The sequence below is a fragment of the Branchiostoma floridae genome, chromosome 7, assembly GCF_000003815.2.
Source record: "Branchiostoma floridae strain S238N-H82 chromosome 7, Bfl_VNyyK, whole genome shotgun sequence".
Lineage (NCBI taxonomy): Eukaryota > Metazoa > Chordata > Leptocardii > Amphioxiformes > Branchiostomatidae > Branchiostoma > Branchiostoma floridae.
In genome coordinates this window covers 1201404-1215628 of record NC_049985.1, presented here as the reverse complement: position 1 = coordinate 1215628, position 14225 = coordinate 1201404, and the positions used below count along the sequence as shown (strand labels likewise).

At 41.4% G+C, this 14225-nt stretch overlaps 2 protein-coding genes across 2 annotated transcripts in view; both read left to right on the top strand.

Annotated features, from left to right (window-relative positions):
* Nucleotides 1–914: 914 nt before the first annotated feature.
* On the top strand, nt 915–11115 carry LOC118418961 (glyoxylate/succinic semialdehyde reductase 1-like; the record flags this gene model as incomplete). Its single annotated transcript, XM_035825117.1, is given in 5 exon segments — nt 915–1010; nt 2825–2987; nt 3853–4032; nt 8804–8928; nt 10792–11115. Coding segments are annotated over 5 exon segments (585 nt in total). The 3' UTR covers nt 10867–11115.
* Nucleotides 11024–14225, top strand: part of LOC118419242 (glutamate receptor 2-like) — a 19877-nt gene continuing 16675 nt past the window's right edge. Inside the window, exon 1 of the mRNA XM_035825590.1 lies at nt 11024–11114. Within this exon, the coding sequence (XP_035681483.1) occupies nt 11024–11114 (91 nt within the window). The remainder of the gene's footprint in view (nt 11115–14225) is intronic.

Below are 14225 nucleotides of genomic sequence, written 5' to 3'. Positions count from 1 at the left end.
TTACATTTATTTCCTTGTTGTTTCCCCAGCTTATGTTTGGGACCTGTCCAGTAGAGTTCTATATAGCCTAACATATAGTACTGTCTATAACAACCGACCATTTCCTTACCATTTTTCCTTGTTGTTATCCCCAGCTTGTGTTCGGGACCAATGGAGTTCTACAGAGCCTAACATGTCCATGTAACAGTAGCAAAGTTAAACATTTCCTTACCGTTTATTTCCTTGTTGTTTACCCCAGCTTGTGTTCGGGACCAGTGGAGTTCTACAGAACCTAACATGTTGTTTGTTTGTTTGTTTGTTTGTTGTGGAACAGTCCATGTAACAGAACAGACCATTTCCTTACCGTTTATTTCCTTGTTGTTATCCCCAGCTTGTGTTCGGGACCAGTGGAGTTCTAGAGAGCCTGACATGTCGACCTGTCCATGTAACAGAACCAACCATTTCCTTACCGTTTCCCCCAGGGCTTTAGCCAGCTCGAAATTTTTTTCCGTCAGCCAATTACAATCGTCGCGAAAACCGCGAAAATTAATTAGAAGGACTGAACCGAGACCTTGAAAAACCGGTTTTAATGAGATTATCGTATGCGAAAGGGCGCCGACACACATTGTCAACAATCATAACAATAGCAAAACAGTGTGTGGCTTTTACAGCCGTGGACGGCGTCCCCAAGCCGCCTGTAGCTTCCACCAAGGATTTTTGTCCGTCAAAGTTGACGGATTGGTTTTAAAATTTTTCCGTCAGACGCAGCAAATTTCCGTCAATTGACGGAAAAACGGACGCTGGCTAGACCCCTGGTTTCCCCCTTGTTGTTTACCCCAGCTTGTGTTCGGGACCAGCAAAGTTCTACATAGCCTAACATGTCCATGTAACAGTACCAAAGTTAAACATTTCCTTGTTGTTTACCCCAGCTGGTATTCGGGACCAGTGGAGTTCTACAGAGTATCAGGCCAGGCAAGGCGTATGTGGAAATGTCCACCATTGATGTGGAAACGGTACAAGACGTAGCCGAGGTAAGAAACTGTGCTCATATTGAGGTCACCTGAGTGGCGCCGAATGGCAGCTCACTCCAGACCCTTGCGATTTAGCCCCGTCTATTGTAAGCTCCTAGTAATTCAGCCCCTGGCTGCCAAGAGAGAGTAGTCAGCCCACCCAATAACAATAACCCAATAACAATAACAATAACTGATGCAACAGGGCTGTTTCCAGCTTGAATATTTCTTCTCTCCCACTCATTGTTTGACTTTGAGAGCCCACTTGTTGCTTTTTGCTGTTAAATCTGTCATTTTAAGCCTATGAAAATACATTTTTCATCAATTTCATTTAATGAAGTTCAGATTTCTGACAGATTTTCTTCACCCCAACAAGCAAATTTCCGTCCCAAGACAGAAAGACGGGTCCTGGCTTTGAACCAACGTTGGAAGGAAATTTGACTTACCCAAATTTTCCGCTATTCAACTCCAGCCTTTTAAAATATCCAACCACTAAAAGTAGAAATGACTCTAAAACTTACAGTTTGTGACTATTTGCACAATATATGACTCAAGCACATTAGCAGATGTGTCACTCTACATAATAGTCACACGTACAGGAGGTGTGTATTGACAAAGGTTGAAGTTGCATATTCAAGTGAAAAGTTGGGTGGGCCCAGTTTCCTTCCGTGTTGGATGTAAATTTTAATGCATGTCATGATGATTTCTACAAATTTCTGCAGCCTACAGACGTCTGTGTCACTTCCAGCTAGCTCACACATGCAGTCAATACTGTTTTCTCACATTTAGCACCCAAAATTTCTGCCCATAATTTATAAGTGCACCTTGGTAATTTTTTCACTTGATTTCACACTTATAAGTGAAAATTGATTTCTAAGTTGAGACGTAAGTGTCCAGTTATTCCCTTGGTGAGGAGTATCTGCTTTTGTCAAAAGCAATTGGCATTCGTATACGTATATCAAATTCCTGTACGTTCTGTTGTTGCCTTGTTTCACAGCTAGCAGCCCCCTCTAAGAGTCTAAAATGGTACTGCAGCAAATATGCCACCTATCAAATACAGCTGGTACTGCAACAGTACCTACAGGAATTAGTACTTTATAAAAGTATATTATAAAGGGTAAAAAAAGTTAAAAGGTATAGACTCCATAGACTTTGTGAGGCTGTATGGGCAATGGGTTGTTATCCACTATGTCTGTACTGAAAGTCAGAGTCTATCCCTCTCCTTCCACCCCCCTTTACTCCAAAGTCAGGTAATGTTACCCATTTTACATCTGGATGGAGCAAGAGAAGTGTCTTTATCAATGGCACAACATCGATTGCATGTCAGGGGACAAGAACCCAGGCCTTGCCAACACATGAACTGTGAACTCCAACATTTCACAATCAATGACTTAATCAGTTACATGACATAACGCCAAAAAATAGTTACTGGATATTGTTTTGGAAACGGTCAGACGTTTCAACTACTATCGAGTAGTTTTTGTCAGTGACACTGAAGAGATCTTGTTGGAGAGGGTTTTTATATCCTATAGCTGTGAATTGATAAAGAAATCTAGTTGAAGAACAGGTTTATCCTAACTATGGATCGATATGCAAAAAATGGATGGAAGACAATCTTCAACTAGATCTCTTTTACATATCAATTCACAGCTATGATATAAAAACCCTCTCCAACAAGATTTCTCTCGTGACGAAAGACACCAGATGGTGGTCTGAAACGTCTGACCGTTTCAAAACCATATCCAGTTGTTTGAGTAACTATTTGTTGGCGTATCTTATTACCTGGATGTCTAACCTACATTAACGGTTACATTGCATTTTCTTTCCGGTTGCAGAGTATCGAGTCTCGCGGCGGGCGGTTCCTGGAGGCTCCCGTCATCGGCACGAGGAAACCCGCGGAGGACGGCATGCTGGTCATCGTCGCCGGGGGCGACAGATCGCTCTTCGACGACTGCGAGTCCTGCTTCCTGGCCATGGGCAAAAAGGCCTTCTATTTAGGTGGGACTTTGCTGGCCTTAAAAGTTCATTGTATTTGTTTGTAACTTTTTTTCGGTACAGGTGCACTCTCACTGCACTTGTGTCAAGCTTGCGCCATGGCGGGGTGCGAAAGATACTCAATGAATTTCAGATATAAAGAACAAATTTTCTTACTTTTTGTGTATTTTGTCATCTTCAATATCTGAATTATAAAAAATCTGGAAACGACCCATATTTTTTTTGGTAAGTGTGACAGGTTTTATTTACATGCTTGAGGTGTGGCTCTCCTCAAACACGGAACCTCCATTTAACATCTTATCAGAGAGACTTCCCTAACTCAAGCTCATTTTCCTAGCTTGAGTGAAGTGAGAATGAGGAAATTTGCATAAATTGCCTTTCCTGAGGGACTGAAACCCAGGACTTCAGAGCTTTAAGCCTTAGTAACTGTTGTGCTACTTGATGCCACTACATTTCTGATCCTCTGTATTGTGGGAATTCTGCCCTCTCCGATTGCCTTATTTTGTTTTTTTGCTGTTGTAGGAGAGTTGGGAAGTTTGGGTCTTGTCTGCCTGTGTATGTTTCTGATCCTTGATAAAAGTAGTGAATTCTACCATCTCTCAGTTCAGTTCAGTTCATCCTCTACCATCTCTGTTTACTGTAAATGCAGAAACTTTCGCAGTGGTTAAATGTTTGCATTTTTCGTGGTGGCCGCTTCACCGCGAATTTAAAACCACCTCGAACATTTTACCATGGCAGTGAGAGACTACAGTGCCTGGTGCTACCGCGAACTTGAACCAGTGCGAAAAGCCCCTTTTCCCACTACTGGGAAATTGAATCCCTGCGAACTTAGATACATTTACAGTAACTTGTTTTTTTGCTGTTGTAGGAGAGGTTGGGAGTGGCACGAGGATGAAGCTGGTCGCCAACATGGTTCTGGGAAGTGTCATGGCGGGGTACGCGGAGGGCATGTCGCTGGCCGAGAGGGCGGGGCTCGATCTTCAGACGGTCCTCGACGTCTTCAAGGAGGGGCCTCTCAACTGTGCCGCCGTCAGATCCAAGGGGGATGGTACGTCTCAAGACATTAATAGTAGTTTGTATGTTCAAGCTGTCATAGTGCCTAGTGGCACATAGAAGTCTGTAGGTTTTCTTGCTGTTTCTGTAGCAGGGTATATTTTTACAGGGGGGGGGGGGTTGCTGGGGCAGGGCTGCCCCTCTAAGGTGCTTAAGGCACCTCCTCAAACACTTAACCTCCATCCGAAACACGGGCAGCCCTGGCCAGTTGACACGTGTATTGATGACTCGGCAGTTGTCGTGTACAGTCATCACGGACGTGTCCAGGATACACATGTATTGATGACTCAGCAGTTGTCGTTTACAATACCGGACATGTCTAGGATACACATGTATTGATGACTCAGCAGTTGTCGTGTATAGTCCCGGACATGTCCAGGATACACGTGTATTGACGACTCAGCAGTTGTCGTGTACAGTCCCGGACATGTCTAGGATACACATGTATTGACGACTCACCAGTTGTCGTGTATAGTCCCGGACATGTCCAGGATACACGTGTATTGATGACTCAGCAGTTGTTGTGTACAATGCCGGACATGTCTAGGATACACGTGTATTGATGACTCAACAGTTGTCGTGTACAGTACCGGACATATGCAGGATACACATGTATTGACGACTCAGCAGTTGTCGTGCACAGTGCCGGACATGTCCAGGATACACATGTATTGATGACTCAACAGTTGTCGTGCACAGTACCGGACATGTCCAGGATACACGTGTATTGATGACTCAGCAGTTGTCGTGTACAATACCGGACATGTCCAGGATACACGTGTATTGACTCAAAAATCACAACAATCCCTGCCCACAATTGAAATCAATACCAGCTTATATATGTGTGTGCAAATCTGCTGATGCCACAGTAACTGTTGTAGATGTTGTGTAAAGTATTCTGCTGTTACACAGTCAAGTTTGGATGACTGTTCCAAAGAGTCACATTTCTAATTCCGTAGATTTGTACTTTTTCAGGCCGATTTCTCTCCTGATACCATGCCTAGCACTATAGAGCAGCAAGTTTTCTTCATGTTTTGTCAGTGTCAATACTTGAGGGGTACTGTGATATTTTTGGGCTGTTGCTAGCCCCTGAAGCGTTGTTATTCCAATACAAAGAATGTTGTGTAAGGTAGTACTGTGTACAGGATGTACAAGTATTGATGTCGGGACGATCACAGCAGCCACAATACCTGCACACAAGGCAAATCAATAGCAGCTTACGTTTCTGGGCAAATCTGCTGATGCCACAATTGTGGGTACTGTAAGTCAGCTAAGATATGCACAGCTTAAAAGCTATGTAGTCACTAGAGATATGCTGTAATGTAAAATTGATCATTTGGTAGTGACAGTCCAATTTTGAATTGCATGATAAGTGTACATTATCCTCCTTTCTTTGAGTTTTACAGTACTGTAGTCAAATTCTTGGAGGTAAACAAGGAAGAATTGCTTATGAAGGACCATGTTAACATTTTATCAAACTAGTGCTGACAGATTCAGGCCCCAAAACTACACATGCACTTTTCAAGCTGACTTTTTGTTCCGCTTTTAGCAAAACCTTTGGATATACATGTACATTGTTGGTTGGCAGCACTTCTAGCAGAGGATATTAGAGTTTTCTTATATACATCCAGTTAGAATTTATGCACCTGCTGACATTTCGATGTCTGTCAGACATCTTCCTTATTATGGCTCATGAAGTTCTGCTACTCGCCACTATATGTTGTTGAAAACACAATCACATATTATGTGGCTCAGTTTCTAGAGTTATTTCAATACAAAGCCTTTTAATCGCACATGTATTGTATGAGGTGGACACCAAAGTGTACCCATTCTACAGTATGTCTGAGGTGCCACTTGACCAACTTATGAACAGTTTTGCTGATGTGGGTTTTCTCAGTGTATTTTTTGTCCCATCAAGTCGGTTTGAAGAGCACTCCAAAACAAACGGTTACAGAGCTTCCCTTAACAGATCAATGGGTCACATTGATTTCTCCTTACACACAAACATTGTCAGCACATTTTATGTCGTAAACATTGTTGTCCATTTTAAGCGGCTCTTTCTGGACGTTGAGGGTTCAAGTACCGGCTGTTGTTTTACTCACCCGACATGCACACTACTGGAAAGGGTCGCTGTCCTTAAAGGACGGGACGGTCCACTGTTTGTTGTGCTTGTATAAAAGAGCCAGGAAAATGTCCCCAGTACAATGAACCTGGAAACACTCACATAGAGCATTTGTCTGTTCTGTCACAACTAGTGGAAGACCTTTGCAGTTAGCTTAACTGGGTAGAGTTTTTACCTTCCCTGCTCTTGTTCAGTGAAAGTGTTAATCATTTACAGCAACTAATTCTGTGTCCAATTAGCTCCACTTGTGTCTGACACAATGCAGAGACAGGGCTCAAAATAATCCTCCAATTTAATCTCTTTGTAACTGGACAAGATACAGAGATTACTTCTAGACATTATGATTGGCATCCATCACTCTTCTTCAGCATCACAATGAACTGGCAGAACAAAATGTATTCATGCTCAAAAAGACATGATCTATCGATAAGGCATCAGAAGGATGAGACACAACAATTTACCGGTTTCGATCTTTTATTCAAAAGTCTTCACCAGAGTCAAAATGTATTGATGCTTCTTTTATCTACTAATGTCAGCATTGGTTGCTCTAACAGATTGCTATATGGAGGCTGTTATATAATGGAAAGACTGGCTTTCATAACAGTTTTATTTCTTTCATAACAGTTTTTATAAGTAGGAAACAGCTGTTTGGGGATTAAACAACTGTTTGTATTTCTATATGGGGAAAAGCCTGCTTAATGTGATTTGAAAAGCACCATACATAACCATGTTAGGTATTAGCCCACGCTTATTGTTAGCAAACAGTCAGCAATAGGTCAAGATGAAATGGAATAGTCAGGGGGCTTGAATCTGACTATATTAAGTTAAACCTAGAAACTGTATGATTGTGCACTTTTATACAGCAATCCCCGTACGCTCTATTTCTGTCTCCATATTGACCTTCCTGTCTATTGATTCTGAAAAACAACAAACTGCAGGTGTAGCCTTATACTTGCAACTGTGACTCTAGATCTCTTCCTCACATACTGGTATTAAATGAGACAGATAGAAGAAGAAGAAAAACTACATTGACTGGTAGTAACTGTTACAGTAACTTTAATACACTTATACTCAGTAACATTTTGACTTAGCAACTTGGAAAGTGTTAGCAGTGGAAAGAGATGAAAACATTTTGTATGGGTGTTTTTTTGTTTTTAATTTTTCGTCTTGAAAGCACTGGTGTTCTGCAGAAGATACCAGAAGACAGTAAAAGACAGATTAATGTTTTTTGTCATCATTAAAGGCCACAGGTTACTGTCCGGGTACGGACCTGTACCTAAACCAGAGTCTGTGCTTAAACATGTAACGTTACATGTACGGTACGAGGGGCGTTCAAGAAGTAATCCACCTGACCCACTTCCAGTTGTCTGATCTAGATGAAATTTTGCATATGTAATGATTCATATCTCTATGGGTTATGTTGCAAAAAACAGCTCTGAACTAATTTTGGTTTTTGATTTAAAGGTGTTTGAACTGAGTCAGGTGTGAAATGGACCAGGTGTGAAATGGAGCCAGTTGAGTGTCGCGCAGTGATCCGGTTTTTGTATTTGAAAGGACGCATACCAAATGAGACTTTTGATGAAATAAAAGAAACTTATGGTGATGATTCCCCATCATATGACCTTGTAAAACGCTGGCATTGTGAATTCAAACATGGCCGGAAGTCTGTGGAAACAGCTCCCAGACCTGGTCGTCCCTCTTCTGCCATTGATGAGGCATCTGTTGCAGGACCAACCTGGGGCGTCCTACAAAAACGGTGTCCAGAGCTGCATCAAACGATGGTAGAAATGCATAACTCTGGGTGATTCCTATGAAGAGAAAGACTAATGACTGTGCCAAGTTTCATTAATCTCCTCCTTTGGGAAATGGGTCAGGTGGATTACTTCTTGAACGCCCCTCGTACCTGATGCTACATTTAGACACACGTTATACTCATTTTCTATTTCTGTGTGGGGAAAGCTGAAGGTGTTAGGTGAGCCCACACACTTTGTTAGCAGAGATTTGTCAGCAGGTCAGGATGAAACGAAAGTGCCGGGAGGAAGACGTGACTCTGACCTGGAAGCTTTGACTGCACTAAGATATAGTCTAGACATCCCCGTAGGCTCTGTACCTGGTTCATGTTGATCTTCCAGTTCAACATTATCTTCTGAAATCGGGGGGGGGGGGGCAACAAATGGCAGGTGAAGCTTTATGCTTGCAGCTGTGCATCTCTTCTCAAAGGGCAGAAAATAGAAGTACATGTCACCCTAAACTCGCTTTACAGTCACCCTCAAAATAGGGACAGAAGGGTTATTGACACATCAAAAGCTACAGTGACTAAAATTCATCTGGTCAACTACAGAGTACAGAGTAATATCTGAGGTGATGATAATGTGTAGTATTTACGGTGTCGTCAAGTAGATAGGTAGCTGTAGTAAGAAGTAATCCCCATCTAACAGTACATGAGTGTTTGCAGCCATGATTATCTAAGCATCTGAGGAGATGATTCTCATCTAATATTTGATGCTGCCATGTGTTAGCCACAGCAGGTTCCTCAGTTAGACTTACTGCCTACCTGTGTCAGGGACCCCAGCAGCAGTATAATCAAATACCGGATACTACTAGGTTCGAATCGTCTAATTTTTTATGTTCCCATGTTTTGCAGCCATCCTCCACAGCAGGTTCGAGCCTTCCTTCCCACTGAAGCATCAGCAGAAGGACATGCGGTTGGCGCTGGCTCTCGGAGACGAGCTCAAACAGTCGCTACCCGTGGCTGCAGCTGCAAACGAGGTCAGTCAGACTCACGTGTTACTGTAAATGCAGAAACTTTCGCAGTGGTTCAATTTTCGCAGTTTTCGAGTGGCCGCTTCACCGCGAACTTAAAAGCACCGCGAACATTTTTCCATGACAGCAAGAGACTAAAATGCATAGTGCTACTGCAAACTTAAAACCACCGCAAAAAGTCCTTTTTCCCGCTACCGCGAAATTAAATACATTTACAGTATTTTTCCAACCATCCATTAACCCCTTCTTGAGTTAGTTTTTTTCAAACTCTAAAACACCTTTTTTTTCCAATCCCACCATCAGCCCCTTCTTGAGTTACTCCAGGGTTCTTGCGTCCTTCTGTTCTTGGACAGAATTTTGCTGCTGGAGACGAAAAAAACTTTTGCCCATTCCGTCCTCTATGATGGACAAGAATCGGCATGTTAAGATATTACAACAGAATGCCTTTGAACCAAGCAGAGCAGAATCTACAAGCAAAAGTTGTGTTTCAGGGGGACTTAGAATTTAAAAATTTCCAAGGAGGAACAAGCTCCCACATCCTCCATAGGATCGTAGCACCTTCTGCGCCTGACAGCTGCAAAAGAATCTGCCAGGAGGCCCAAACCTGCACAAATACCTGTGTCCTCCTGCATTTTAGTTGTACATTGTTTACTGTGTTTGCTGGGTAACTCTGGCCTAAGTCTAAGAAAAGACAGAATCCAGACCTAAAGACCTTTTTTTCAGAGACTAGAGTCAGAGACACATCATACAAAAAAAATGTATTTTTTAGGCCAAAAGTAGAATTAGGTAAGTAGGAATTCCCAGTCTCTGAGGTTAGTGACTTTTCACATATGCCTTGGAGGACAAAAGTCATTCATTCAAACCCAAATCCTTTCCACTTCAGGCAAATCTTCCCTTTCTGTTATAGCCAGGTCATGTCAGCAACAGATCACGATGAAAAATGCTTTTCAATCCTTCAGCCAAAAACGACGGCTCTCTGGCAAGGCTAAAGCTTCAGGTGTGCTACCGGCCCCTCTGGGTTCTTATACAGGACTCGGGTTGGTGGATTATAGGATATGGGAGTTTTCAAGTGGCGTCAAATGGCCGAGTGGGTAGGCTGGAGGACTCAGGATGAAGAGCATTTCTGTAATTCCTTGAGAAAGGCACTTGGATGCACATTTTTTGTACAACGTTATGTATTAAGCAAACTTCAGGTTTCTTGTGACATAAAATGTTTTCCTAGGGCGTTGCAAAAATGGGTACCTGAATTTGGTTAAGAAGGTAAAAGGCAGTGGAAGGAAAGGCAGTGGAAGGAAAGGCAGTGGAAGGAAAGGAATGGGCTCTGCCTCCCAATACTCTGCCCTAATCACAGTGGCTAACAACCCACTACCCATATGGCCTCAAAAAGGCTATGGTACTACCTTTACCTTCCTTTACCTGTTGTAATGTAATTTACCAACTGGAAAAGGTGAAATCTCCGGCCGGAACACTCGAAACAAACAGAAACTGAATGCTCCACTATGCCGTACCAATATACACAAAAACTCTCTGATCCCATACCTAGTGAAGCTGTTGAACAAGTGACTGTGAACTAGACATCTGAACTCCGCATTGAATTTCTCATAAGCCTACCGAATGTTCTTCACGCTGTATCTCAATTGTCAAATGTTTGAAGTGATCGTGTTTATCATTACGTATACTAATATATTTATAATGTGTATAACGTTATATTCAACTGTTTAATGATTTTAAGTGAATGTGTGCTGAAGTGTAATGTATCACACAATTCAGCCTTCAAGGCTGCGAAGTTGTGCAAATAAACCTTTCTGATTCTGTCGGAATTTGTAAATGTAAATACATGTTACATGTTGCCTTTTTTTCCCCCCTCAGATGTTCAAGAGGGCGATCTCTCTGGGGAATGGAGACAACGACATGTCTTCAGTCTACAGAGCCACAGCCTTGTGAGCGACGTGTGCAGGCGATCGCCGACCAAATTCCTCTGTAGAGACCACGGATAGACAAAACAACACAGGGCACTGCAAGAAAAAAATATCTTCTCACCCAACTAGTTCTTCTTCTTACATGTAGGAATGTTTTGGCACCCTCCCTTCTGCTTCCCCCAATGGCCAATGGTATCTTCTACTGGGAAGAGAGGGGATATAGACTCAGTCATACTTGGGACTACATTCATCTTGCTGCAGTGCCACCTTGTGGTGAGAAGTAGCAGAGTTTATGAGTCCCTAGCACACTCTTTCCACCAGAGGCTGTGCCAGCTGATCGACCTGACTTTTGAGCTTCCTAGACGAAGAACGAACCTTTTGCGTCCATCATTTTCTGTTATCTTTTATGATGTTTTTCATCCAACCTCATCATGTTCAAAGCTTAAAATGAAGGGTAAAACAGATCCAGTTTTCGTTCTTCAACAGTCGCTCAGCAGTTGCCATTTGGTGGAAAGCGGGTCTTAGAAAGTCAGGTTTTCCAAACATTGACCAGTAAAGAAGAAACTTAAGTTGTGTGAGAAGACTCTCTTTCTCTTACAAACCTGAGAAGACATTTACAGACAAGACAGAGCTCTGGGCCCATGCAACAAAAAACAAGGGACCGTTGTATATTCCAATATAAAGTACTACAGAACAACTTGTGTAATTTTGTTTCTAAACAGGCTCTGTGAGAATTTCCAGCTAGATAGTGACTTGTACTACAGGGATAGTAATTTGTCCTACAGGAATTATAGTAACTTGTACTATGTGGATAGTAGTATTCTCAAGGATAAGGGCAGAAGTGCAGCCAATAATTCTTCTCGTTTTATTATCACTATTCTGTAGGACTACTAATGTCTTTTGTTAAAGCGTCTCTAGTTTCAGTGTTGTACAACTTGATAAGATTGTGGAATGTTGTCAGAAGTGATCATTGGCATTTTGGAATGACAATTTGAGTTATAGCAACAATACTGTGCCCTGTTTCTGATACCAGCAGCTTGAAAGAGATCCCAACACAAAAGTAACACTATAAACTGTAAAAGTGTTAAATCTGGGAAGAATTTTGCCATAATTTGACAGTTTTCAGGAGGTGAATTTGGTGCCTATTTGTACTATAGTGCACTTCTACCTGCCTATACATGTATGTGTTAAAAGGAAAGTTAGGACGTACATATAGCAGGTTGTTTTATCATTTTGGACCCAGTTTTATCGGCTGTGATCTCAGAAACTCATTCTGTGGTAAACAGTTTTGTTTAGTTTGTCAACAAGTCTTGTTTACTAGTACACAGCGCAGTGTACAGCCGATGTTGTTTAGGATTTGGAAGGATTGTACAATCATCATTAATCATTGTGAGGTTGGAGAAATTATTATTAATGAATTCTCATTGGCAGCTTTTTGAAGGTCAAGGGGGGAGGGGGGCTATATGAGTTCTTTGGGTAACGTTAGTGGACTTATTGTTCAGAGATTAGCTGACCTTAAAATTTCCATCAGCTATTTGATTGTTCAACTCATTTACTATGGTTTGTAAAGCTTATAACACTTAAGAAATTACAAGTGGTTTGCTCGTGTTTAAAACTTTTATGTGACAATAGGCATTGCACAAAGAAATGTCAGACATCCATGTAATAAGATATGCAGAATTATAGTTAACCATTACTCAATAAACTGGATATGATTTTGGAAACAGACATTTCAGACAGTATCCACTTTTTCAGTGACACTGGGAAAGAAAGACAGTGCATACTGTCTGAAACTTCTGACCATTTCCAAAATCATATCCAGTTTATTGAGTAACTGTTGTTCTGTATATCTTATTACCTGGATGTCCAACCTTCATCGACATAAAAGACATTACAATACCTGTTAACAATTTGCATATGACTTGCTATTGGCACTGGATTATCACCAACTAAATCTTGCCCTTATGGGGGGAAAAAGAGATTCATAAACAGATTATAGCTTAAAGGCAGTTCAATTAACAAAATCTACTGATGTAAAAGATCGTAGTTATGATATGATAAGTTATCATAAGATATTACAAATGTTGAAAAAAACGTTTTTTCTTTGGTAAGAAAAAAGCGATCAGTGCATACATATAAATTAGGCTCAACCAAGGAAGTCCCTTGGTTATACCATGTCCTTCAATGGTCTTAAATACTAGTATTCCTAGAAGTGGATGAAATTTGATTTTATTCCTTTGGCTTCAAAGGCCAATTTTTTTCTTCTTTAAATCAAAACGGAGGAAAGAAGAATATTGTAGCATCAAGACCTCCAGATTTGTAAACTTTGTTCCTGGCTTGTATAAGACTTTGCCCCGAGTACGTCCATGGAGTAGTCATTGATTATGTCATGAGCGAAGAGCTTTTGGCGAGCCAAACGTGTACTATGTAGCCTGTGTGTGTGTAAGTGGAGGTAAGAGTGACCACGTCGTGATTGATAAACCGTGTGTGGATGACGTTTTGTAAGTATACATGGAGAATGTACCCCAGCCTCAGTTTTTATAGATTCATGAATTATTATTACTATTATTAACAATGATACTTATTTTTTAGAAAAGCCTCCACCTAAGTGTATCTAAGTGTGCACCAATCATGCAGATATATGTAGTCAGTATAAGTTAGTAATAGTTCACATGTGTGCAAGATAGTCTATACATTACGTTGAATCATCTGTAACCAGCACTAACGTTACAGACTATACTCTAACCCTACGTTGTAGTAGACATTTGGATGATGATCTTTATTGGCCAGATCACCCACTACTGTTTCCGTTAGTCATTGTTACGTGGTAGAATTTGTACAGTAAGAAAAAGCTGGAAGGGAACTTATTACAGTTTCTTCGTAAAAGTGCTCTGGCTGTCGTCTCAATCCATGAGTGTATCTGTATGTATTGTGTTTATTTCAAATTACAGAAACACTCAAACACAGACACACTCATGTACACACACACACACAGATGTACACATACACATACACACATGTATACACACAGAGAGAGAGAGAGATGTACACACACAAACACTTCAAACATGCTCACACACACACAGATGTACACTTGCATATACAACTACAAGGATCGTTGTACGACCCCAATACGACCATACTTCATTGGGAATTGCAGAAACACAGACTACCACTTGCAAGAGAATGGGTGAGTGAGTGAGTGCGTACAAAAAACATTAACGTGACATACAGAGGGAGAGAGAAAGAGTCAGTGTTTCTTCATGAACAGACGGAAACACAGTACATCCCCTTGGAATGGGTAGACAGTGGCTGCCAGCTGTTGATGAGCCATTGTTGGCACCTCTACTCTCCAAGCAGAGGTTGGAGGAATGGCTCATCAAC